Source organism: Pongo abelii, chromosome 16 (genome assembly GCF_028885655.2).
Source record: "Pongo abelii isolate AG06213 chromosome 16, NHGRI_mPonAbe1-v2.0_pri, whole genome shotgun sequence".
NCBI classification, from domain to species: Eukaryota; Metazoa; Chordata; class Mammalia; order Primates; family Hominidae; genus Pongo; species Pongo abelii.
In genome coordinates, this window is record NC_072001.2 from 67,431,294 (window position 1) to 67,458,414 (window position 27,121).

The following is a 27,121-nucleotide window of genomic DNA, read 5'->3' on the forward strand; positions in this document are numbered from 1 at the left end:
CGCAAAAAAGATTCAATGTAACTCGGCAGTTATTTTAATCCTTAAAACAGAGAGCAGGGCACATGTTCTCAGGACCTCTTGAGACTGCGCCTCGCGCGGGCGGGGGGAGGGAGAAAAAGACAGAAAACAAAGAAAAAGGCTAAAGGGAGCCCATAATCAAATTTGGGAAGGAAGAAGACTGTCTAATCCTCCACTCAAAACTCAAAATCTGCCGGGCGCGGTGGCTCACACCTGTAATCCCAACACTTTGGGAAGTCGAGGCTAGCGGATCACGAGGTCAGGAGATGGAGACCATCCTGGCCAACATGGTGAAACTCCGTCTCTACTAAAAATACGAAAATGGGCCGGGCGCGGTGGCTCACGCCTGTAGTCCTCCTGTAAGCACTTTGGGAGGCCGTGGCGAGCAGATCACGAGGTCAGGAGATGGAGACCATCCTGGCCAACATGGTGAAACCCCGTCTCTACTAAAATACAAAAAATTGGCTGGGGGTGGTGGTACGTGCCTGCAGTCCCAGTTACACGGGAGGCTGAGGCAGGGGAATTGCTTGAACCCGGGAGGCGGAGATTGCAGTGAGCCGAGATCCTGCCATTGCACTCCAATGGCACTCCAGCCTGGCGACAGAGCCAGGCTCAAATATAATAATAAATAAATAATAATAATAAATATCAAAATAATATCAAAAATAATAATAAATAAACAAACAAACAAACAATAATTAGCCGGGCGTGGTGGCGTGTGCCTGCAGTCCCAGCTACTCGGGAGGCTGAGGCAGGAGAATCGCGGGAACGCGGGAGGCGGAGGTTGCAGTGAGCCGAGACCGCACCACTGCACTCCAGCCTGGCGACAGAGCTAGACTCCGTCTCAAAACAAAACAAAAAAAAACCTTTAAAATAAACTTTCATACCAACACTATGGATAAGAAAAGAGACCTCATTTACTGTGTCTGGGTGATTTGGGGTTTGAAACTATTGGGAAAATGAATGGTTGGGGTAAAAGTCAACAAAGTAATACTCGAGAAAAACAACTCGTATCTGGGGGCCGGGTGCGGTGGCTCACGCCTGTAATCTCAGCACTTTGGGAGGCCGAGGCCTGCGGATCACCTGAGGTAAGGAGTTCAAGACCAGCCTGGCCAAACTGGTGAAACCCCGTCTCTACTAAAAATACAAAAATTAGCTGGGCGTGGTGGTGGGCACCTGTGATCCCACCTACTCGGGAGGCTGAGGCATGAGAATCATTTGAACCCAGAAGGCGGAGGTTGCAGTGAGCCGAGACTGCGCCATTGCACTCCAGCCTGGGCAACAGAGCGAGACTCCGTTTCAAAAAAAAGAAAAAAAAAAGGAAAAGAACCCATATCGTTATGGCAAGTAAATATTCAGAGAAATGCAGTTGGGCATTCAGAGAAAAATGAGTAAAAATCTTCATTTGGTTTTCCTATCTTAAATAGGTCTTCTTACAAGCAGAATGCTTAACAGTAGCTCCTAAATTTGTTTTCTATTCCATGGCAGTGAATATACTTGCCACGGCAGGCTCTAATTTTATTGGTCATGATAACCTCTTTATAGACACCAAAATTGAACCGTTATCCACCTTAACTGGGGAAGAGAGGAAATGAGCTTTGGTCACTTAAACGAAACACCACGTCTATTGGTTTCCTGTATGCATGAGACAGGGTTAAATTGATTCACCATAGGCAATCACTTCAGCAAAACCTTTAGGAAATCACTTCAAACTCAAATGGGTCAAAAGGATGTTTAATACATTTCCACCTCTGCCATTGACATGAATACATGTGGGAGTATACACACATGCACAATTCAAATGGAATTTCAGCTCATCCACTAATTGTTCCTTTAAAAACCTGGGCGGGATGCAGTGGCTCACACCTGTAACCCCAGCACTTTGGGAGGCCAAGGAGGGTGGGTCATCTGAGGTCAGAAGTTTGAGACCAGCCTGGCCAACATGGAGAAACCCCATCTCTAACAAAAATACAAAAAAAAAAAAAAAAAAAATTAGCCGGGCATGGTGGCGGATGCCTATAATCCCAGCTACTTGGGAGGCTGAGGCAGGAGAATCGCTTGAACCCAGGAGGCAGAGGTTGCAGTGAGCCGAGATCGTGCCATTGCACTCCAGCCTGGGACAGAGCAAGACTCCGTCTCCAAGGAAAAAAAAAAAAAAAAAAACCTGGCTGAAAGTGACAAGTAGTAAACATGTTACCCTGACAAAACAGAGCTTGGTATTTCAATTGCCAAACAGGTTTAAATATCAAAAAACTTTGAAATAGTAAATAAAATGAGCTCAATGAACAACAACATATCTAAAACTATGATCGACTAGGATGTTTCAAAAAATTAAAACATGATTATTGTAAATAATAAATGTGTTCTATAGAAAGAAATATTTTATTAAAAAAATCAATAGTTACGATTAAATGTGATAGTGTAAGCCAATGTAGAAATGCAAATTCCTATGCATCACTCATTTTACCCACTGCCTGAAGAAAAATGATTTATAAGCAGCATTTGTTTACATCCTCTCTTCCTACAGCTTTTTTTTAAAAACTCCAGGCACTTTTGTATAGGTGTATGAATAACTGGCTTGACTCCTAATTCATCACATGTCCTCTATTCTATTATTTTCAACATACTCATTGCTTTGAGATCTCTAAAGATAGATAATACAAACCCCACCTAAAATTAGGTATGTGAGTTTAACTACACTTTTGTAATTTTTGTGGGGAATCCATAGTCTCTCTTTTTTTTTTCTTTTTAGACAGGGTCTCACTCTGTCACCCAGGCTGGAGTGCAGTGGCACGATCTTGGCTTACTGCAGCCTTCACCTCGTAGGCTCAAGCGATCCTTCTACCTCAGCCTCCCAAATAGCTGGGACTACAGGCGTGCAGTGTGCGACCACACTCAGCTAATTTTTGTATTTTTTGTAGAGATGGGATCTCACTATGTTGCCCAGGCTGGTCTTGAACTCCTGAGCTCAAGCAATCCTCTTGCCTCAGCCTCCCAAAGTGCTGGGATTATAGGTGTGAACCACCACACCTGGCTAATTTTTGTATTTTTTGTAGAGAAGGGGTCTCATTTTGTTGCCTAGGCTGATCTTGAACTCCTGGAGGCCTTAGCCTCCCAAAGTGCTTGGATTACAGGCGTGAACTACCACACCCGGCCATGAATCCGTATTCTTTTTTTTTTTTTTGAGACAGAGTCTCACTCTGTCTCCCAGGCTGGAGTGCAGTGGCGTGATGTGGGCTCACTGCAAGCTCCGTCTCCCAGGTTCACACCATTCTCCTGCCTCAGCCTCCTGAGTAGCTGGGACTACAGGCGCCCACCACTACGGCCGGCTAATTTTTTGTATTTTTAGTAGAGATGGGGTTTCACCGTGTTAGCCAGGATGGTCTCGATCTTCTGACCTCCTGATCGGCCCACCTCGGCCTCCCAAATTGCTGGGATTACAAGCGTGAGCCACCGCACCCAGCCCATGAATCCATATTCTTAATATGAACTATAAGGCAGTGTTCTCAGATCTGGGCCAGATCTCAAATAGCCCTCATTAAGTCAGTACAGTACCTTCATCCTACAGATCAACATGGGACTTCCAAACTTTTCTCCCACTCTCTTGAGCTGTCTTCATTTTTTTTATTGCCCTTGGTAATCATTTAAAAACTTAACATATCTAATGTATATTGGGGAAACCCAATATGCTGTAACACAATTATTAATATTTAAATATTACTACAGGAATTAATATTTAAATATTGTTAGAGTTACATTGGCATCTTCAAACATAAAATACCAGAACTAGGCCAGGCAGAGTGGCTCATGCCAAGGTGGGTGGATCACTTGAGGTCAGGAGTTTCAGACCAGCCTGTCCCTACTAAAAAAAAATACAAAAAATTAGCCGGGTGTGGTGGTGGGTGCCTGTAATCCCAGCTACTTGGGAGGCTGAAGCAGGAGAACCTGGGAGGTGGAGGTTGCAGTGAGCCGAGATCACACCACTGAACTCCAGCCTGGGTGACAGAGCCAGACTCTGTCTCAAAAAATAAAAAATAAAATAAAATAAAATACCAAAACTAGAGTCTAACAATTAATGAATGTGTGGAGTCAATAAGAAGAAATTTAGCCAAACTTACCATTTATGTGCCTAGGCAATATACAATATAAAAGACATAGTCCCTTACACAAGGGACTCAGAGAAAGTCACTTAGGATACACATGATATAAACCATCAAATGTTAATGCTTAGAAAGCTTGAAGACATAACAGCCTTAGGAAGGCTAAAGATATAACAATTATCTAAATAATTGAAGGCTGTGGCCGGGCACAGTGGCTCATACCTGTAATCTCTCTCCCACTTTCATATGCTATTCTCAAAGGTAAAAGAAACCATTATAACAATGATGGTTGAACCAAGGCTCAGTTGAACATTTTTTTTCTGAAAGTGAGTTAGCTTGAAGATTCTAAGTACAGTAGAATTTGTAAGCAGTGTACACATGAGAAAAGTGCATTTAGTTTAGGCTTTATATTCCATGTTTTTGTCTGTTGAGACAGGGTCTCCCTTTGTTGAGCAGGTTAGAGTGCAGTGATGTGATCATGACTCACTGCAGCCTCAACCACCTGGACTTAAGCAATTCTCCCACCTCAGCCTACAAAGTAGCCGGGACCACAGATGTGTGCCACCATGCCCAGCTAATTTTTTAATTATTTGTAGAGATGAGGTCTATGTTGCCCAGGCTGGTCTCAAACTCCTGAGTTCAAGCGATCCTCTCGCCTCAGCCTCCAAAAGTGCTGGGAGTACAGGTGTGAGTCACTGCACCTGGGCAAAATTCTACTGTTTTTAGAATCTCATGGGAGAGATGAGGGGGAAAAAATAATAAGCATTTGACATCTTTTAAATAAGTCTTTGAGCTCTCTTTATCATTTTCTCTTGAGTATTTGCTCTTCCTTTGTAAAACTATGGAAACAAAATACATATGATGCTCACAATGCTCTAGCATTCAAAAATTCCAGAGTAGTTTTAATCATTATCTGGTCAGGAGTAACACTAGCATTAATAATTTGAATAGTGCATTAAAAGAAAAAAAAACAAGCTGTGCGCGGTGGTTCATGCCTATAATCCCAACACTTTGGGAGGCTGAGGCGGGTGGATCACCTGAGGTCCGGAGTTCGAGACCAGCCTGACCAACATGGAAAAACCTCATCTCTACTAAAAATACAAAATTAGCCTGGCATGGTGGCACATGCCTGTAATCCCAGCTACTCAGGAGGCTGAGGCAGAAGGATCACTTGAACCTGGGAGGCAGAGGTTGCGGTGAGCCGAGATCGCACCATTGCACTCCAGCCTGGGCAACAAGAGCAAAACTCCATCTCAAAAAAAAAATAAACAAAAAAAAAAAACCAGACTAACTTTGTGAAGAAGGGTACAAAATTAAAACCTTGGTTTTGGCTGGGCATGGTGGCTCATACCTTTAACCCCAGCAGTTTCGGAGGTTGAGGCAGGAGGATCGCTTGAGCCCAGGGGTTCAAGACCAGCTTGTGACAGAACAAGACCACATATCTAAAAAAGAATTAAAAATTAGCTGGGCGTGGTGGCGCGTGCCTTAATCCCAGCTACTCAGGAGGCTGAGGCAGGAGGATCATTTGAGCAAGGGAGATTGAGGCTGCAGTGAGCTGAGATCACACCACTGCACTCTGGCCTAGGCAATAGAGTAAGACCCTGCCTCAAAATCAGTCAATCAATCAATCAATCAACCTTAGTTTAACTATCTTCTTAATGGGTAGATTTTACTTTTTAATTCAGTTTCAATGAAAAGAAGGGGTCTATACTTCCCTTCTGTTTAGAAAAGCTAAGTTGCCATGCTACATTTTGAAAATGCTTTGAAAAGGAAACATTATGTATAAATTTGCCTAATCAAAGTGAGACATCATCAGATATATATTTGAAATTTTTTTTTTTTTTTTTTTTTTTGAGACGGAGTCCCACTCTGTGGCCCAGGCTGGAGTGCAGCGGCATGATCTCGGCTCACTACAACCTCCACCTCCCAGGTTCAAGTGATTCTCCTGCCTCAGCCTCCCGAGTAATTGGGACTACAGGCATGCACCACCATGCCCAGCTAATTTTTGCATTTTTATTATTTATTTATTTAATTAATTAATTTATTTATTTTTTGAGATAGAGTCTCATTCTGTCACCCAGCCTGGAGTGCAGTGGCGTGATCTCGGCTCACTGCAACCTCTGCCTCCTGGGTTCAAGTGATTCTCCTGCCTCAGCCTCCTGAGTAGCTGGGATTATAGGTGCCCGCCATCACACCTGGCTAATTTTTGTATTTTTGGTAGAAATGGGGTTTTGTCATGTTGACCAGGCTGGTCTTGAACCCCTGACCTCAGGTGATCTGCCCACCTTGGCCTCCCAAAGTGCTAGGATTATAGGCGTGAGCCACCATGCCCAGCCTTTTTTTGCACTTTTAGTAGAGTCAGGGTTTCACCATGTTGGCCAGGCTGGTCTCGAACTCCTGACCTCAGGTGATTCACCTGCCTCGGCCTCCCAAAGTGCTGGGATTATAGGCGTGAGCCACTGCTCCCAGACTGAAGTTGAATTTAGGCATGTAATTGTTTCTAAAAAATTTGAATCTTGGCCGGGTGCAGTGACTCACACCTGTAATCCCAGCATTTTGGGAGGCTGAGGCGGGCGGATCACGACGTCAGGAGATCAAGACCATCCTGGCTAACAGGATGAAACCCCGTCTCTACTAAAAATACAAAAACAATTAGCTGGGCATGGTGGCGGGCAGCTGTAGTCCCAGCTACTAGGGAGGCTGAGGCAGGAGAATGGTGTAAACCCGGGAGGTGGAGCTTGTAGTGAGCCAAGATTGCGCCACTGCACTCCAGCCTGGGCAACAGAGTGAGACTGTCTCAAAAAAAAAAAAAAAAAAAAAAAAAAAAAATCCCAGCACTTTGGGAGGCCCAGTCAGGCAGATCACCTGAGGTCAGGAGTTGGGAGTTGGAGACCAACCTGGCCAACATGGTGAAACCCCGCCTCTACTAAAAATGCAAAAATTAGCCAGGCGTGGTGGCGAGCGCCTGTATTCCCAGCTACTCCAGAGTCTGAGGTAGGAGAATCGCTTGAACCTGGGAGGCAGAAGTTGTTGTGAGCCAAGATCATGCCACTGCACTCTGGCCTGGGTGACAGAGCGAGACTCCATCTAAAAAAGAAAAGAAAAGAAAAATAGCAAATGAAGTGTCAGACCCATTAAAACTTGACTTTAAGATATTTTGTTTAAACTACTCCTTAAAAATAAACCTAATTATCGAATAAGTACTTGGGATTTTAGAAACTCAGCTCCCAATTCAGTAACATTCTGTTTAGTAATATCCACCTCTAAAAGACAAAGCAAAAAATATAATCTACAATCATTAGGACTCAAACAGTTTGGAAGGTGTTAAAATCAGGTCAATGCTCTGATTTGTATTTGGAAAGAATAAAATAGGACATAATTTTAGGAAGCACACAAATGGATAGTATATTGTAAAAATAAGTGTGCATTTATTACAAACATATTTCAGAAAAATATGCCTACTAAAATATGATTAATTTTGACAAAAGGCTGCTGCAAAAAGTGTGATGAGGAATATTATACCCACTTCTTCAATTATACCTCTGGTTATGTTGAAAAATGTCATAGTAGCTCTTAGGAGTTTTGCTATGCCTATAGGTTTATGGCATGATTTGCCTTTCATGTTATATTGACTTCCAACTTTAAAATTATATTTTATGATAGCGAATCAAATGCAAATCCTAGGAAAATTTCTTTTAAGAGACAGGATCTGGTTCCACTGTGCGTGCCACCATGCCAGGCTAATTTTTTATTATTGTTCATATATAAATATATATTTTTTTCTTTTCTTTCTTTTTTTTTTTTTTAAGACATTGTCTCACTCTGTTGTTCAGGCTGGAGCGCAGTGGCACAATCTCGGCTCACTGCAACCTCCGCCTCCCAGGTTCAAGCAATTCTCCTGTCTCAGCCTCCTGAGTAGCTGGGATTACAGGCATGTGCCACCATGCCTGGCTCATTTTTTCATTTTTAGTAGTGACAGAGTTTCACCATGTTGGCCAGGCTGGTCTTGAACTCCTATCTCAGGTGATCCACCTGCCTCGGCCTCCCAAAGTGCTGGGATTACAGGTGTGAGCCACTGCACTTGGCCTTTTTAAAAATTTTTTTAGAGATAGGGTTTCGCTATGTTGCCTGGGCTGGTCTCCAACTACTGGACTCAAGCAAACCTCCCTCCTCAGCCTCCTGAGAAGCCACTGTGCCCACCATGATTCTATCGTAGTATTTTATCTTTTTTCTTATTGTTGTTGTAGAGACATTATCAACTGTTTAAACCCTCAAGACCAAATTATCTTTACATTTTTTTAAAGAGAAGATATCCATCCAAGGTTTTCCAACATTGCATATTTGTCCTCCTTGCCAAAAAAAGGGTAGAGTAAGTAATGTTTAATTAATACTGAATTTTTTTAATGTGCAAAAATCTAACTCTGCTTTTTAAAGCAAGTAGAAGGAGTGACAATATGGCACCATTCCAAAAATCAAACACCAATAAAAATGGCAGCAGTACAACAATCTAAGCAAATCTCAAATACAACATACTTGTAATTAGAACACAATGCAATGACTTGATTTTAGCAAGAACAAGACACTTAATTTGGTAAAACAAACCAAACAATGCATTATATTGAATACTAAGCTAAGTTACCATAATTAGTCTTACAAATTCTCAAATTTCACAACTACTTTTGAACATCTAAATTTAAACCTAAATTTTTTAATTAAATGCCTTTTCAACAAAGCTAATTGGAACAAACACATTACATTCTAGAATACCAGGGTAAACAAGGAGACGTTATTCAAAGATGAATGAGAAAGTTCTATTCTTTTTCATCATTTGTGTGATCAGGTTGCAAAGGACATGCTCTGTGAAAAGAAGAGAGAACATCAATAGCCATCCCAGTATCAACTGTTTGAAAAAAATAGTTACAAACCTATATAAATCAGGAACATTAATTAATAGTGCAGTAGATCTGGTCTAATGACTAGAAATGAAAGAAAATTAAACTTCATTAATTAACAAACACCTACAAATTTCAAGTATTAATGCAACAAAATTTTTAACAATGTATTTGCCTGTTAATTTGCAGAATCAGTGTTTCTCCTTTAGACTATGTTGTCATTTTTATTAAAAAAAGAATCTATTTATATAGCATATTATTTCAACATGTTATTAAATGGATTGATAAACAATATAATCCTTCAGCAAGAACTTTGTGGTTACAAAAAGTAAAAAAATTAACCAATCCACTTTAGCAGAGAAAACATATAGCAAGTTGTCATTTGACTATATATACTCTTTTGAACCATGTGATTACATTAACTAATTAGGAAAAACCCCAAATTGGCCAGACACAGTGACTTACACTCATAATCCCAGCACTTTGGGAGGATGAGGAAGGAGGATTGCTTGAGCCCAAGAGTTTGAGACCAACCTGGGCAACTTAGTGACACCCCATCTCTACAAAAAATAAAAAATCAGGCTGGGGTCAGTGGCTCACGCCTGTAATCCCAGCACTTTGGGAGGCCAAGTTGGGTGGAACATTTGAGGTCAGGAATTCGAGACCAGCCTAGCCAATATGGTGAAACCCCATCTCTACTAAAAATACAAAAATAGCCGGGCAGTGGTGGTGTGTGCCTGTAATCCCAGCTACTTGGGAGGCTAAGGCAGGAGAATCGCTTGAGCATGGTGGGTGGAGGTTGAAGTGAGCTGAGACTGTGCCATTGCACTCCAGCCTGGGGGACAGAGACCCTGTCTAAAAAAAAAAGAAAAAAATTAGTTGGTCGTGGTGGCACATCCCTACAGTTCCAGCTACTCAGGAGGCTGAGGCAGGAGGATCACTTCAAGGTTGCAGTGAGCCATGATTGATTGTGCCACTGCACTCCAGCCTGGGAAGCAGAGCAGGTCTCTGTGTCAATAAAACAAAAAAAGAAGAAGAAAAAAGAAAAACCCCAAAATTGTTAGCATAGAATAGTTGTAGCTTTTGAAAAATAATTTACATTATCCCAAAGTCAGGCAGGGCCCTGTAGCTCATGCCTCTAATCTCAGCACTTTGGGAGGCAGAGGCGGATGGATCATCTGAGGTCCCAAGTTCGAGACCAGCCTGGCCAACATGGTGAAACCCATCTCTACTAAAAATACAAAAATTAGCTGGGCATGGTAGCAGGTGCCTGTAATCCCAGCTACTTGGGAGGCTCAGCCAGGAGAATCACTTGAACCTAGGAGGCAGAGGTTGCCATGAGCCAAAACTGAACCATTGCACTCCAGCCTGGGCAACAAGAGCAAAACTCCGTCTCAAAAAAACCCCAAAAAACAAAACAAAAAACAAAGTCATTTTGTACCCTTTATAGTTTTTTTTTTTGAGACGGGGTGTTGCTGTGTCGCCAGGCTGGAGTGCAGTGGTGCGATCTCAGCTCACTGCAACCTCTGCCTCCCAGGTTCAAGTGATTCTCCTGCCTTAGCCTCCCGAGTAGCTGGGACTACAGGCACGTGCCACCACGCCCACCTAATTTTTTTGTATTTTTAGTAGAGACATGGTTTCACCATGTTGGCAAGGATGGTCTTGATCTCTTGACTTCATAATCTGCCTGTCTTGGCCTCTCATAGTGCTGGGATTACAGGCATGAGCCACCGTGCCCAGCCTCATTACACTTTTTATGGAGGAAAAGTCAATTCAAAACTTAATCAAAAACTACTTTTTTTTTTTTGGTTTATTAGAGCTGACAAAGATTTGTGAGATCTACTCTAAAATTCTTGGTTTTCAAATTAGATCCAGCAATCCTTGATGGGCAGAACCAGGTAGTGAAAGAAGGAAGTGAAAATGAAGGCACTCAGATTTGGTATAAGATTATCGTTGGCCCGGCGCGGTGGCTCACGCCTGTAATCCCAGCACTTTGGGAGGCCAAGGCAGGTGGATCATCTGAGGTCAGGAGTTCGAGACCAGTCTAGCCAACATAATGAAACCCTGTCTCTACTAAAAATACAAAAAAAATTAGCTGGGCATGGTGATGCGTGCCTGTAATCCCAGCTACTCAGGAGGCTGAGGCAGAAGAATCGCTTGAACCCAGGAGGTGGACTCCAGCCTGGGCAACAAGAGCAAAAACTCTGTCTCAAAAACAAAAACAAAAACAAAAAAAGATTATCATTAATTCAGTATTAGATAACAAAGATATCTTCATTGTATTTTCCTGGAAATTAAATCAAATTAACAAATGAACATTATCATAACCCAGACTTCCTTTGGGCAAGCGCCTGATTTACTTTAGGCATCATAACTCTGTTAAAGGTTTAAGTAGATAGTCTTTCTTGATTCTGACTCTTCCCTCACGCAACTGCTGGGAGTTTACCCTGCCTTTGGGAGAAAAATAAGGCCATGGGAATAACCATATTCCATAGAGAGTTTATATCATAAATCCTTCTAATAAACTCATTTATTTTTTCAATAAAGGGGTAATTACAATGCTCCTAAACAATGGCAAATCTAAGAACAGGACCTAAAGAAATAATACAAACCTCTATTACCTAGGTTTATGTCACAGATTTTATAATACCATGGATTAAAGTTCTTTATGAGAATATATGTGTAATCTCTTTTCATACGGTGGGAAGGCTATAATATAGGTTTTATTCCTGTGATGATCAGTGTTACAGTCACATTTGGCTATATTGCCAAATATTTTCTTTCCTTAATGTAAGTCACAAGTAATTCAAGAAGTCTGAAATATATTCTAAAGCTAGTCTTGACTATCAGCTTGTTCCTATTGGAAAAAAGAACAACGAAGAATGGTGCCAGACAATGACAGAGAACTAGAAGAAATTTATTGGATCAGGAAAGCAAGCCTATTAAAAAGATTTATCCAAAATGTATCCCTCTGGGGCCAGGCATCATGGCTCAGGCCCGTAATCCCAACACTTTGGGAGGCTGAGGTGTTAGGATTACTTGAGCCCAGGAGTTCAAGACCAGCCTAGGCAACATAGCAAGGCCTGGTCTCTACTAAAAATTTAAAATTAGCCAGGAGCAATGGCATGCATCTATAGTCCTAGCTATTCAGGAGGCTGAAGTGGGAAAATTGCTTGAGTACAAGAGGTCAAGGCTACAGCGAGCTATGATCTCACCACCGCACTCAAGCCTGAGTAACAGAGCAAAATCCTGTCTCTTTAAAAAAAAAAAAAAAAAAAATCCTGTCTCTAAAAAAAAAAGGGTATCCCTTTGGTTGTTGATTTTTATGGAAACCAGAAATCATGATAGTGATATAACAACAAAGCCTAAGATTTAATTGCTGCTAATCTCACAACATGGATCATAGACACTCAATTACCATTTACTAAATGAGCTTATGAACAGCACTGAATAATTTCTTTTTTTTGAGATGGAGTCTTACTTTGTTGCCAAGGCTGGAGTGCAGTGATCTCAGCTCACTGCAACCTCTGCCTCCCAGGTTCAAGTGATTCTCCTATCTCAGCCTCCCCAGTAGCTGAGATCACATGCATGTGCCACCATACCCGGCTAATTTTTGTAATGCATAATTCTTAATATTTTATATGTTTTCATATGTCAAATACTTTGTTTTAATTACTCTTTCAGCCATCTATTTTCACCTAGTTTGTGTTCAATGAAAATCCATTCCAAACATAAGGTACAATCCAAAACAGATGTAACAGATATAGAATATACAAATAAGAAGCAAAAGGGACTGTTCAGTCACACATACCATAGGTCAAGATCTGTTAGATCTGCTTGTTCCCATGTAGGTTTCTAAAGATGGCAAATATTGCCTTAAGACTTATTAAAGCTACTATGGCCATATGGGATACAGGAACAACTAAGCATCAGTGTGTGACCATGTGAACCAAAGATTTCATGGAGTGTCCTTTTTTTTTTTAATAGAAACACAATCTGGCTCTGTCACCCAGGCTGGAGTTCAGTGGCACAATCATAACTCACTGCAGCCTCGAATTCCACCTTAACCTCCAGAGTAGTCAGGACTACAGGTGTACACCACCATGCCCACCTAATTTTTTTTTTTTTTGCAGTGACATGGTCTCATTATGTTGCCCAAGCTGGTCTCAAACTCCTGGGCTCAAGCAATCCTCCCCCTTCAGTCTCCCAAAGTGCTGGGCATGCCTGGCCTCATGGAGTGTTTATTTATTTATTTATTTATTTATTTAATTTATTTTGAGACGGATTATCGCTCTGTTGCCCAGGCTGGAGTGCAATGGCATGATCTTGGCTCACTGCAACCTCCGCCTCCCGAGTTCAAGCGATTCTCCTGCCTCAGCCTCCAGAGTAGCAGGGATTACGGGCGCCTGCCACCAAGCCCAGCTAATTTTTGTATTTTTAGTAGAGACGGGGGTTTCGCCGTGTTGGCCAGGCTGGTCTCGAACTCCTTACCTCACGTGATCCACCTGCCTTGGACTTTCAAAATGTTGGGATTACAGGCACAAGCCACCACACCCAGGCTGGCATGTCTATTTCTAAAAAGGCTTCTATACATCAAGGCAGTTGTAAAAGTTTTACTTACCAGAATCAAGTCCACTTATGCTTAGGCCCAGGCTCTATCTAAAAATATTGACTAATTATAGAAAGTGTCCCAAATGTAGATAATCAGACTCATAAAGTTTTTTTTTTTTTTTTTTTTTTTAAGTATTTACAGAAAGAACACAAAGCATTGTGAATTTAATGCAGACAAATTTCTGGTCTTCACTTTGCAAATACAGAACCAGATTTGTTATTTTGCTTATTTCATGTTCTTTTTTTTTTTTTTTTGAGACGGAGTCTCACTCTGTCTCCCAGGCTGGAGTGCAGTAGCGCAATCTCGGCTCACTGCAAGCTCCGCCTCCCGAGTTCACGACATTCTCCTGCCTCAGCCTCCTGAGTAGCTGGGACTCCAGGCGCCTGCCACCATGCCCGGCTAATTTTTTGTATTTTTAGTAGAGACAGGGTTTCACTGTGTTAGCCAGGATGGTCTTGATCTCCTGACCTTGTGATCTGCCCGCCTCGGCCTCCCAAAGTGCTGGGATTACAGGTGTGAGCCACTGCACTTGGCTTTTTTTTTTTTTTTGAGACGAAGTCTCACTCTGTTGCCCAGGCTAGGCCAGAGTGCAGCGCGATCTCGGCTCACCGCAACCTCTGCCTCCTGAGTTCAAGTGATTGTCCTGCTTCAGCCACCTGAGTAGCTGGGATTACAGGCACTCACCACCAGGCCCAGTTAATATTTGTATTTTTAGTACAGATGGGGTTTCACCATTTTGGGCAGGTTGGTCTCGAACTCCTGATCTCAGGTGATCCGCCCGCCTAGGCCTCCCAAAGTACTGGGATTACAGGCGTGAGCCACCGCGCCCAGCCCACCGCTTAATTTCAAGGTTAATCAAATATGACTTCAAAACAGATCAATTTTTTTTGAGACAGAGTCTTGCTCTGTCACCCAGGCTGGAGTGCAGTGGTGCAATCTTGGCTCACTCCACCTCCTGGGTTCAAGTGATTCTCATGCCTCAGCCTCCTGAGTAGCTGGCATTACAGGTGTGTGACACCACACCCAGCTAATTTTTGTATTTTTAGTAGAGACCGAGTTTCACCACGTTCGCCAGGATGGTCTCAAACTCCTGGCCTCTAGTGATCCGCCCACCTTGGCCTCCCAAAGTGCTGGGATTACAGGCATTAGCCACCGCTCCTGGCCCAGATCAACTTTTTTAACCCACCTCCTGCACAAAAAATGGTCAATTATTAAGTTGTAAAAATTATTCAACATGTACAGAGTCACCTCTTAATTTCAAGATTAATCAAATATGCCTTCAAAGGAGATCAAATTTTAACCCACCTCCTGCACACAAAAAAATCAGTTTTTAAGTTGTGAAAATTATTTGACATATACAAAGATAAAAAGGCACTATTTTAAAATTACTTGAAGTCAATGCACTTCTAATTTTTGGAATCCAGTTAAGTATAGTAACTAAATCTGGCATTCTTGTTGAATTGGAATGGGTGATAGGAAATGCCTACTATTTCACTTTTAAGTGTATATGCAAGAATTAGTCATGCTTGGGTTTGGAGTAGATTCCAGTCTATCATTGCTCTGGCACACTTCAGTTACCACATAGAAAGTAAAATGCAGGGCCGGGTGCGATGGCTCACCCCTGTAATCCCAGCACTTTGGGAGGCCGAGGTGGGTGGATCACAAGGTCAAGAGATGGAGACCATCCTGGCTAACATGGTGAAACTCCATCTCTACTAAAAATACAAAAAATTAGCCGGGCGTGGCGGCGTGCGCCTGTAGTCCCAGCTGCTGGGGAGGCTGAGGCAGGAGAATGGTGTGAACCCAGGAGGCGGAGCTTGCAGTGAGCCGAGATTGCGCCACTGCACCCCAGCCTGGGCGACAGAGTGAGACTCCGTCTCAAAAAAAAAAAAAAAAAAGAAAGTCAAATGCAATGGCAAATCCAAAACCCTAAAGAGTTAAGTGCCCTTGGCCAGGCGCAGTGGCTCATGCCTGTAATCCCAGCACTTTCGGAGGCCGAGGCGGGCGGATCACGAGGTCAGGAGATCAAGACCATCCTGGCCAACATGGTGAAATCCCATCTCTACTAAAAATACAAAAATTAGCTGGGTGTGGTATCACATGCCTGTAATCCCAGTTACTTAAGAAAGGCACGAAAATCGCTTGAACCCAGGAGGCGAAGGTTGCAGTAAGTCAAGATGGTACCACTGCACGCCAGCTGGGGCGACAGAGTGAGACTCCTTCTCAAAACAAACAAACAAAAGAAACAGAGTTAAGTGCCCAAGAGAAGAGTGAAAACTTAGCAATGTAAATCTAGAGCATATCAGCACTAAATTAGGATGGCTGAAACAATACATAGAATATTTATAGTAACATCTGGTAGTTTCTTTCAATGCACATATATAATAAATAGAATCATGGAAGCTTTTTCTATTACCTAATCATTTTACAGCCTTGTAGATTTAACAAACTAAAATGAAAACTGAATCTCCATTCCATAGCTCATTAACTAATTTTTGATGTTGTCTTTCTCCTCCGTCTTATACATGAAACTCCAACAGATTTAATATTGGCATTTATCATCTAGTCAAATCCTTCAGATGCTCTTTAAAGCAGTCCAGTTTGAGACTCTCAAGCATTTCTCTGTTAATAAGGAGTGAAATTAGTAGATTTGATGAAGACCTGTTTTTCCTTGCCACACTGAACTTCTAGGCACCATTTGGATTCGGTTTTAGAGTATGAGTTGGAGAACTGTAGCTGTTTCTTGACCTGCCTCTTAATGGTAGAGATGTAGAAGGGCAAGCAAGACCACAAGGAGACTGGCTGTAGGCTGTAGGGCACTGTTGGAGGGCTTTGTGGTCTCGGCTGCAGTAGCTTCCGGCGTGCTGGTTAAAGGAACAAATGAAGAAACCTGCACGGGTAGGAGCAGCGCCAGAAGTAGAAGACCCAGAATGAGCATTGCCACCATCCCCTTACCCATTTGGATCAGTGTGCGGTGTGTCCAGCTTGCTGCTCAGTGTGCTTGGAGGATGGGTGGCTCCTGGCTGGTGCAGGGGAGATAGCAAGTAGGGTCTTATATTCAAGGGGCATCATAATGGCAGTGACATCACTCCCTTTCCTCCTACACCCAGGCAAGTACTTTGTTTTGAAATAAAACATTTAAGTTGTTTAGAAAGCCTGGACCTTATTAATTACAAATCTATAAAAAGGCAGGTTTCGAATCTTTTTTCCCAAGTGGCATGATTTTTCCCTTGTTTTTTTTTTCTGTCATATGACCTTCAGAAATTTTTCTTGATTCTTAAAAGTGATGCATATTTTTTGTTAAAAGTTGTTAGCACAGAGTATGAGAAGAGGTTTTTACCCAGAGATAAGCATTATTGATATTTGGTATATTTTCATATAGTACATATACATGTATTTACACAGTAAAGATTGTACTTTTGTATCCAGAATTTTGGGTTAACAATTATTGTGAGCATTTTCCTGTCATTAAAAATGTAAAAGGTATGGTTTAATTAGCTTCTTAAAAAGTTTGTGGCTGGGTGTGGTTGCTCTTGCCTGTAATCCCAGCACTTTGGGAGGCCGAGGCGGGCAGATCACAAGGTCAGGAGATCGAGACCATCCTGGCTAGCATGGTGAAACCCCGTCTCTACTAAAAATACAACAAAATTAGCCGGGCGTGGTGGCGGGCGCCTGTAGTCCCAGCTACTTGGGAGGCTGAGGGAGGCGACTGGTGTGAACCCGGGAGGTGGAGGTTGCAGTGAGCCAAGATTGCACCACTGCACTCCAGCCTGGGCAACAGAGCGAAACTCTGTCTCAAAAAAAAAAAAGGTTTGCACACTGGCCAGGTGTGGCAGCTTATGCCTGTAATCCCAGCACAGTGGGAGGCCAAGGCAAGTGGATTACTTGAGCTCAAGAGTTCGAGACCAGCCTAGGCAACGTGGCGAAACCTCATTTCTACCAAAAACACAAAAAATTAGCTGAACTCCATGGCACATGCCTGTAATTCCAGCTACTTGGAAGGCTGAGGTGGGAGAACCAATCGAATCCAGGAGGCAGAGGTTGAAGTGAGCGAAGATTGGACGACTGCATTACAACCTGGGTGACAGAGTGAGACCCCCATAACAAAAAAAAAAAAAAAAAGAAAAGAAAGAAAAGGAAGAAAGAAAGAAAAAAAGGAAAAAATGAATGAGATATTCATGAAATACAACAGATGAAACTCGGAAACTTTTTTTTTTTAAAGGTTGCACCCCAAGTTTGATGTGTGTAGTTTTATCCCTACTTTTTGTTTTTCACTATTCTCATGTACTTACAGAGAAGTTGTAAAGAAAATACACCATGGTATTAGTCCTAGTTGGTTCTAGGTGATGGGGATTTCTATATTTTCCAACTTTTCCATATTGGTCACATTTTTTATTTTTATTTTACTTGATTTTTTTTGAGATGGAGTCTCACTCTGTCCCCCAGGCTGGAGTGCAGTGGTGCGATCTCAGCTCACTGCAACCAACACCTCTCGGGTTCAAGCAATTCTCCTGCCTCAGCCTCCCGAGTAGCTGAGATTATAGGCACGTGCCACCACGCCCGGCTAATTTTTTGTATTTTTAGTAGAGACGGGGTTTCACCATGTTGCAGGATGGTCTCGATCTCCTGATCTTGTGATCTGCCTGCCTTGGACTCCCAAAGTGCTGGGATTACAGGGGTAAGCTACTGTGCCCGGCCTATTTTTGAGACAGGTCCTCACTCTGCCACCCATGCTGGAGTACAGTGGCGGGATCTCGGCTCACTGCAACCTTCATCTCCTAGGGTCAAGCGATTCTCCCACCTCCGCCTCCCTAGTGGCTGGGATTATAGGCGGCGCCACCACCCTTTTGGTAGAGAAGGGGTTTCACCATGTTGCCCAGGCTGGTCTGGAACTCCTGGGCTCAAGCGATCTGCCCACTGTAGCCTCCCAAAGTGCTAGGATTACAGGCATGAGCCACCGCACACAGCCTGGTTATATATTTCTTGTGGAAGTTGAACTGGTAGTTTTTTAAGGGGCAGGATTAACGGAATTCAAGCTATATAAGCCAACAAGGAAATCGCCTTGTAAGAAAAGCCTAAAGGAAAAAGACAGTAAAAATTAAAGACTCAATACACTAAGTTCATGGTTAATGACATAGCACTTATGTGAATGGGAACTGATCCTCTTTGAGAGATTGGGAAGAGTAAAAAGAATACTTTTTACTAATGTTTGAAATTTGCTGGCTGGATGCAGTGGCTCAGGCCTGTAATCCCAGTACTTTGGGAGGCTAAGGTGGGTAGATCACGAAGTCAAGAGTTCAAGACCAGCCTGGCCAACAAGGCGAAAACCCTGTCTCTACTAAAAATACAAAAATTAGCTGGGCGTGGTGGCGCGTGCCTGTAATCCCAGCTACTTGGGAGGCTGAGGCAGGAAAATTGCTTGAACCTGGGAGGCGGAGGTTGCAGTGAGCTGAGATAGCGCCACTGCCCTCTGGCCTGGGCAACAGAGCAAGACTCCGTCTCAGAAAAAAAAAAAAAAAGAAATTTGGGAGGGAGTTATAATAAGAAATTAGAAGAAGGAAGTTTTAAAAAACTTTTTTTGCATTTTCTTGTGAGCTCGAAGAGAAACTTGACTCAATATCCTATTTGTCCTTTATTTTCAAGATATTTTATTAATTAATTAATTAATTAATTTTTTATTTGAGACAGAGTCTCACTCTGTCCCCCAGGCTGGAGTGCAGTGGCGTGAAAATGAGATACACGTGCAGAACATGCAAGTTTGTTATATAGGTATATGTGTGCATGATGGTTTGCTGCACCAAGCAATTCTTTTGTTTGAGCCTCCCAAATAGCTAGGACCACAGGTGTGCACCACCACGCCCATCTAATTTTGTATTTTTAGTAGAGACACGGTTCCACCATGTTGGACAGGCTGGTTTCGAACTCCTGGCCTCAAGTGATCCTCCTGCCTCGGCCTCCCAAAGTGCTGGGATTACAGGCGTGAGATGAATATTTTCTTTATATTCCAGAATATAAAAACTTACTTTCTCTTTGCTCTTCCTAAGCCACTGCTTCCTGCCTCTTCAGGAATCTGATTCTCTTTTTCAGAATCTTTAGGGGACAACCTAAAGAATTCTCCAATTCCTTTTTGCCACTTGGGAGTTGGGCGCACGCAAACGGGATTCCCTCCTGCATATTTATTTTCAGCTGTAAAATATAAACAGATGGAACTAGATAAGTGCTAATAATACAATTGCCATTCCTTAAACAACTTAATTCCTTCTTTAACATCAAATTCTCAAAAGTATTAAACAATATTTAAGATATCCAACTTAAAGAATTAGAAAATGTGACACAATAAAGCTGTATTCCACCAATAAACTCAGTGTGATGGTTATCTTAGCAATAACAGTAGTAACAGAATTTTTACAACTGAAAAATATTTTTATATTTTGTCCACAAGCAGAGCTATTCAAATACTGTTGCCGGGCACAGTGGCTCACGCCTGTAATCCCAGCACTTTGGGAGGCTGAAGAGGGTGGATCACAAGGTCAGGAGTTCAAGACCAACCTGGCCAACATGATGAAACCCCTGTCTCTACTAAAAATACAAAAATTAGCTGGGTGTGGCGGCAGGTGCCTGTATTCCCAGCTACTTGGGAGGCTGAGGCAGGAAAATCGCTTGAACCAGAGAGTCGGAGGTTGCAGTGAGCTGAGATTGCGCCACCACTGCACACTCCAGTCTGGCAACAGAGTGAGATTCTGTCTCAAATAAAAAAAAATATATATATATATATATTCTTGTATGTACTGACATACTGAAGTTTGACACACTTTTTCCTACTATAAGATAGGACCATGTAGTATAAAGCGCCAACATTTTACTTACTAAGGTCATTTAGTTAAAGCACATATAAGAGGCAATGTGAAAGTCTCCACAAAAGTAGATTCCATTTTTCAAAGCACCTGGCTCCTTTTCAGTTCATAAGAGAAGTCCAGTTCCTGGTGTTTTTTTTTTTTTTTTTTTTTTTTTTCAGAGTCTAGCTCTGTCACCCAGGCTGGAGTGCAGTGGCGCAATCTTGGCTTACTGTAACCTCCGCCTCCCGGATTCAAGTGATTCTCCTGCCTCAGCCTCCCAGGTAGCAGGGATTACAGGTGCCCGCCACCACGCCCAGCTAATTTTTGTTTTGTTTTTGTTTTTTTGGGGGGGGCAGACAGAGTCTTGCTCTGTCACCCAGGCTGGAGTGCAGTGGCACGATCTCGGCTCGCTGCAAGCTCCGCCTCCCGGGTTCACGCCATTCTCCTGCCTCAGCCTTCCTAGCAGTTGGGACTACAGGCGCCTGCCACCACGCCTGGCTAATTTTTTGTATTTTTAGTAGAGACAGGGTTTCACCATGCTAGCCAGGATGGTCTCGATCTCCTGACCTCGTGATCCGCCCGCCTTGGCCTCCCAAAGTGCTGGGATTACAAGCGTAAGCCACCCTGCCCAGCCAATTCCTGGTTATTTTTCAACAGTAATATAAAGAGAAAGTGAGGGAAAATTCTTGCCTTTTTATAAAGTAATGACCAGGAACAAATTAGTCAGTTACTGCAAATCTTTTGCTTTAAGCTAAAACATTTGCTTTAACAACTCTAGTTGTTAAAGAATGCTTACAAAAGTTGTTTCCATATAGACTCTGAAGTTACATTGTTTGTACTTATTTATTTACATTTATAAAAATAGCAATGGGGTTTTGCCATGTTGTCCAGGCTGGTCTCAAACTCCTGGCTGAGGCAACCCTCCCGCCTTTGCCTCCAAAAGAAGGAATGGCATATAAAAGATAGTGATCTTTTGGTTCACAATTTTCCCAAAGGAACCTTACAGGAATGCTTTTACTACTAGAAAACATACAGCAGCAGCTGGATGCGGTGGCTCACACCTGTAATCCCAGCGCTTTGTGAGGCCAAGGCAGTTGGATCATGAGGTCAGGCGTTCAAGAGCAGCCTGGCCAACATGGTGAAATCCTGTCTCCACTAAAGATACAAAATTTAGCCAGGCATGGTGGTGCATGCCTGTAATCCCAGCTACTTAGGAGGCTGAGGCAGAAGAATTGCTTGAACCCGGGAGGCGGAGGTTGCAGCGAGCCGAGATCATGCAGCTGCACTCCAGCCTGGGTGACAGAGCGGGACTCTGTCTCAAAAACAAAACAAAACAAAACAAAACATACAGCAGCAACAGATTCAAACCCAACTCCGCTGATTTAGTTGTGTGACCTTTATCAAGTTACATAACCAGAGATTAAATTTCCCTATCTTTAAAATAAGGATATTATCCATTTCATACGTTCAATTATTTGGATTAAAAATAGAGATTTTTTAAATGCCTTAAAGGATGCATTTATTCAACATATATTCAGTAAGGGCCTATTTAGTTGGCTCTGGTGATTCAACAGTGGACCAGACAATGGGATGCGGCTCTAATGAAATTTCATCAGGCCAGGCATGGTGGCTCACGTCTGTAATCCCAGCACTTTGGTAGGCTGAGGCGGGTGGATTGCTTCAGCCCAGGAGTTCGAGACCAGCCTGGGCAATGTGATGAAACCCCGTCTCTACAAAAAACACAAAAATTAGGCGAGTGTGTGGTGGCATGTGCCTGCAGTCCCAGCTACCTGGGAAGAGCCTGAAGTGGGAGGATCATTTGAACCCTGGGGTCAAATCTGCAGTAAGCTGTGATTGCACCACTGCACTCAAGTCTGGACAACAGAGTGAGACCCTGTCTCAAAAAAAAAAAAAAAAAAGAAAAAAGAAAAGAAAAAGAAACTTAGTCTAGTGGTACAGGGTATAAGTTACTCTAAAAAAAATTCATCAACTTCTATTTCCTTTTATCTGAAGAGATAGAAATAGTAAATGTTTTCTAATGAAATGTTTCAAATAGGGAGAAATTTGAATTGACTTAAAAACCCATGAAGTCCTAAACAGTGTTCCCCTTTACATTCTTAATTAAATCTTGTAGCGTTAATCTCCCTGTCTGCCAAATTTCCTACTGAAAGGAATGAGGCACCAGATGGCAGGGCATTTTCTCATCTACTCCACGCACAGAAGGAGCAGCGTGAAGCCAGTTTCCTTGCTGGGTTTCGCTCCTACTCTCCCAAAGACAGTATTAGGAGCTGCAAAGTTGGAAAAAACCCACAGACATCCTACTCAAACAAACAAACAAACAAAAAAGAGTAAGGAAGAAAGGAAAAACAAGCAAACAAAAACAAAAACATTTTTATTAAAGTTTAGTAGACATTGCAATGAGCACTCAGCACTGTCAACGATTGTTCAAACCCTTAATCTAATAAGGGGGCTTTAATATAGCCTCTAACAATATTTAAATAGCCTCTGTCAATATTAAGAAAAATAATAGCCAGGCGTGGTGGGTCACGTCTGTGTTCCCATCACTTTGGGAAGCTGAGGCAGGCAGATCACGAGGTCAGGAGTTTGAGATCACTCTGGCCAACATAGTGAAACCCCATCTCTACTAAAAATACAAAAAAAATTAGCCGGGTGTGGTGGCATGCACCTGTAATCCCAGCTACTCAGGAGGCAGAGGCAGGAGAATCGTGAGAACCCGAGAGGCGGAGGTTGCAGTGAACCAAGATCACACTATTGCACTCCAGCCTGTGCAACAGTGCAAGACTCTCTCAAAAAAAGAAAGAAAGAAAGAAAAGGAAAATACTAAACCAAAAAACAAAAATTGATAGGCTGGTTGTGGTAGCTCATGCCTGTAATCCCAGTAGGAGGATTGTTTGAGCCCAGGAGTTTGAGACCAGCTTAGGCAACATAGTGAGACCCCCGTCTCTACAAAAAATAGAAAAAAAAAGCCCGGCGTGGTGGCATGCACCTGTAATCCCAGCTACTTTGGAGGCTGAGGTGGGAGGATTGCTTAAGCCCCATAAGTGGAGGCTGTAGTGACCAGTGATTGCACCACTGCACTCCAACCTGAGCGACAAAGTGAGGCCCTGTCTAAAAAAAGAAAAGAAAAGAAAAATAGGCTTGAAGATAAGCTGTGTCGGTCCTTAACTCCAAGGTTTGAGATTCTCTTCCATGAGACCTCCCCCTCACCTCTACCCTAGCCGGCCAAAAGGCCCAGCCTCTCTTATTATATCACAGGACAAGGAAGAAATTCGAGCGTGAGTACCTCAAGAAAAAGAAATTCATGGCAAGCCAGGGGCTTGCAGGTGCCAGGCCTGATCCCCTAACTTTAGGAGGGCTCTTCTTACCTTTCCTCGATGAAACTGATGTCGAATTAGTGGCAGAGGTGGAAGAACCAAGCACCTTCCTGGGGGCTCGAGCAGCCACCACTGTGAAGAGAGGCAAAATAGGGTGTTCAGACGGGGCAGGAGGGTTCGGACACCGAGTCCTGGACCCAGCGCTTGGAGAGGAGAGCCTGGCGATCCAGAATAGCAGGATAACCTTACCCTGCCCCTGCGACTTCCTCTTCAAGGTAAAGGGGCCGGGCGGCTGCTCCCTGGCTAGCTAGATGAGTTTGGCGCACAGGGCCCAGGGGGACCTCTGGCGTCTGTCGCCCGAGGCCAGGCTGCCGGGAGGACCCCCCGCCCTCGAGTACCACACTCGATCGCCTCACCTTTTCTGTAAGTGCCTGGAACGCTGTCTGCTTTAGTCCGCACCATGTTCAAACAAGACGAGAGGAGAGGAGAGAACGAACTGACTTCCCAGCCGAGGGTGTTTCACTGGACAAGGACCCGAAAACTATCCCGCCACAGTTTATATTGGTCTCTTTCCCGCGCGCTCCAAGGACTCTCCCAAGCCACCGCTCCCATTGGTTCCGCGCCGTTCCCCCTGGACCAATTGCCAATGCCCAATGGTGACAGCGGCAAGGCTTCTTGTAGCGCGAATCCGTCCATCAACACGCAAAGGCCTAGGATTCGTAGGCGCCCCAGGTGGGCGGTACCAGGACTCTCCAGGGGTACCCGATAAGTGGGTGCTAAGTTTCTGAACTACAGAAATAAGCCTGCTTAGAAAAGAAAACCCAGCAAAGACAGCGAAGTACAAACGATCTTCAAAAGTTACTATAGCCTTAAGTCCATAATGATTGACTCCTGGAGATGAAACCTGAAATTAAGCGGACTTTTTGATGCAAATCAAAATTAAAAGAACTTAAGAACTTTCCTTTAGTACCCCAGGCATGAACTCTTTGTACAGCATCCATACTAAAACAATTCTATGGAATGGGGAAAAGGAAGCTAATACAACTTGTTTACAAGGGTTTTTTTAAATGTCTTTAGGATGATGTGAGACTAAACAAAAACTAGGAGGATTGTATATACATACACACATAAAAAGAAACTAATAAAACGTCTTCCTGAGAACTGAATGGTCTCAGAGCTCCTAAATAATCTGCCAAATCTGCCAGGAGCGGGGACTCATGGCTGTAATCCCAGCACTTTGAGAGGCCGAGGCGGGCAGATGGCTTGACCCCAGGAGTTCGAGACCAGCCTGACCAACATGGTGAAACCCGTCTCTACAAAAAATATACAAAAATTAGCCGGGTGCAGTGGCATGTTCCTGTAATCCCAACTACTCGGGAGGCTGAGGTGGGAGGATGGCTTGAGTTCAGGAGACGGGAGATTGCTTGTGCCTAGGAGGGAGAGGTTGCAGTGAGCCATAATCACACCATGCACTCCAGCCTGGGCGACAGAGCGAGATCCTGTCTCAAAAAAAGAAAGAGAGAGAGAGACAGAGAGAGAGAGAAAGAAGAAAAGAAAGAAGGAAGGAAGGAAGGAAGGGAGGGAGGGAGGGAGGGAGGGAGGGAGGGAGGAAGGAAGGAAGGAAGGAAGGAAGGAAGGAAGGAAGGAAGGGAAAGAAAAGAAAAGAAAAAAGAAGAAAAGAAAAAAAGAAAAGAGAAAAGAAAGGCAAGGCAAGGCAATGAAACGAAACGAAACGAAATGAAACGAAAAGACCCTGCCAAATGTGGTAAGACCACATCCCTGGCACACAGTGAGCATAACTCTACGATAAAGGGTCATAATTTTTTTCTATCTTTATGCTTACCTTCTAATTACTCACAACACCCCTGGGGAGTGATTTTCACTATCTAAATACTATACATAAAACAGAATCAGTCAGGCGTGGTGGCTCACGCCTGTAATCCTAGCACTCTGGGAGGCCGAGGCGGGCGGATTGCCTGAGCTCAGGAGTTCGAGACCAGCCTGGGCAACATGGTGCAACCCAGTCTCTACTAAAATAAAAATAAAAATAAAAAATAAAAAATTAGCCGGGAGTGGCGGCATGTGCCTGTAGTCCCAGCTACTCGGGAGGCTGAGGCAGAAGAATTCCTTGAACCTGGGAGGCGGATGTTGCAGTGAGCCGAGATCACGCCATGGCACTCCAGCCTGGGCAACAGGGCGAGACTCCCTCTCTAAAAACAACAACAAAAAACAGGATCAGATGAACTTGCCTTGGGATGTATTCTGTTAAATGCTCACTTGAAAGGCTACCCTAGAAGTGTAAACACAGCATTAATTCTCTCCAATGAATTGCTTGAACTTAAAACAAAATTAGGCTACTCAGTACTTTAACAGAATCAACAACTGCAGTCTGTAACACAGATTTAAGGAATCTAGGCAACAGGTTAAATTAACACAATAATAGAAAAGGTATTGGCAATTACCTGTAGTTTTGTCTTAACCTTGGTATCTAAGGTTACAGCCAAATCAACCGGAAAAATCCACCAGACCCAGGGCATTCCTTTGTTTTTTGTCCTCATGGCCCATCTCACTGCACAGTGGTTTTTTTTGTTTGTTTGTTTTTGTTTTTTTTTGAGACGGAGTCTTGCTTCTTCGCCCAGGTTGGAATGCAGTGGCGTGCTCTCGGCTCACTGCAATCTCCGCCTCCCGTGTTCAAGCAATTCTCCTGCCTCAGCCTCCCACGTAGCTGGGATTACAGACATGTGCCAAAACACTCAGCTAATTTTTGTATTTTCAGTAGAGACAGGGTTTCACCATGTTGGCCAGGCTGGTCTCAAACTCCTGACCTCAAGTGATCTGCCCGCCTCGGCCTCCCAAAGTGCTGGGATTACAAGTGTAAGCCATCACACCCGGCCAGCACAGTGGTTCTTAAATGCCATTATTTCCTTTTCATTTTAAGTGGCTTCTACATAGGTCTGAATTACTTAATTTGAACTCATATTCCAGATTCCTGCAGAAAGAATATGATAGTCTTTTCTCCTTGCCCACCTGCCAAGCAAGTTGCCAGAAAGAGTATCAAATACACATTTCCACCCAGGGCAGTCTACATATTACTATAGTTGTGTGTTTGTTTTTGTTTGCATGTTTGTCATTTCAAGACCAATGATGATAATGAAGAATGCATGTTAGAGAAAAAAGAAAAAAAGTGCTGATGCCTAGTAAAAGTTCTTCATTGAAATATTTGCTTTGCAGAAGCAATTAAACACAATTTTTATAATGAAATAAAACACAGAGAGTGGTGTGGAGTGAACCTGAAAATTTCAAAGGCCTAGGGCATTAAGAAAAGTTA

The 27,121-nt window shown here is 43.1% G+C and overlaps 1 protein-coding gene across 10 annotated transcripts in view; it reads right to left on the minus strand.

Moving 5' to 3' along the window:
• The window catches only part of PCLAF (PCNA clamp associated factor), a 101,953-nt gene extending 77,558 nt beyond the window's left edge, over positions 1-24,395 (minus strand). The window contains exons 1-5 of one of the 10 annotated variants that reach the window (XR_010137480.1): positions 24,210-24,377; positions 23,845-23,925; positions 19,646-19,808; positions 8,874-8,975; positions 5,470-5,560 (exon numbers count right to left, since the gene is read on the minus strand). Coding sequence is in view for 6 of the 10 variants with exons in the window: in XM_003778474.4 (XP_003778522.1) it covers positions 8,930-8,975; positions 19,646-19,808; positions 23,845-23,925; positions 24,210-24,255 (336 nt within the window). In the remaining 4 variants the exon portion in view is untranslated. Of the gene's footprint in view, positions 1-5,469; positions 5,561-6,479; positions 7,206-7,524; positions 8,976-17,482; positions 17,700-19,645; positions 19,809-23,844; positions 23,926-24,209 lie in introns of those variants that run through there. The other 9 variants (XR_010137481.1, XR_008514127.2, XR_008514128.2 and 6 more) reach the window with 9 other exon arrangements.
• Between the last annotated feature and the right edge of the window lie 2,726 nt (positions 24,396-27,121).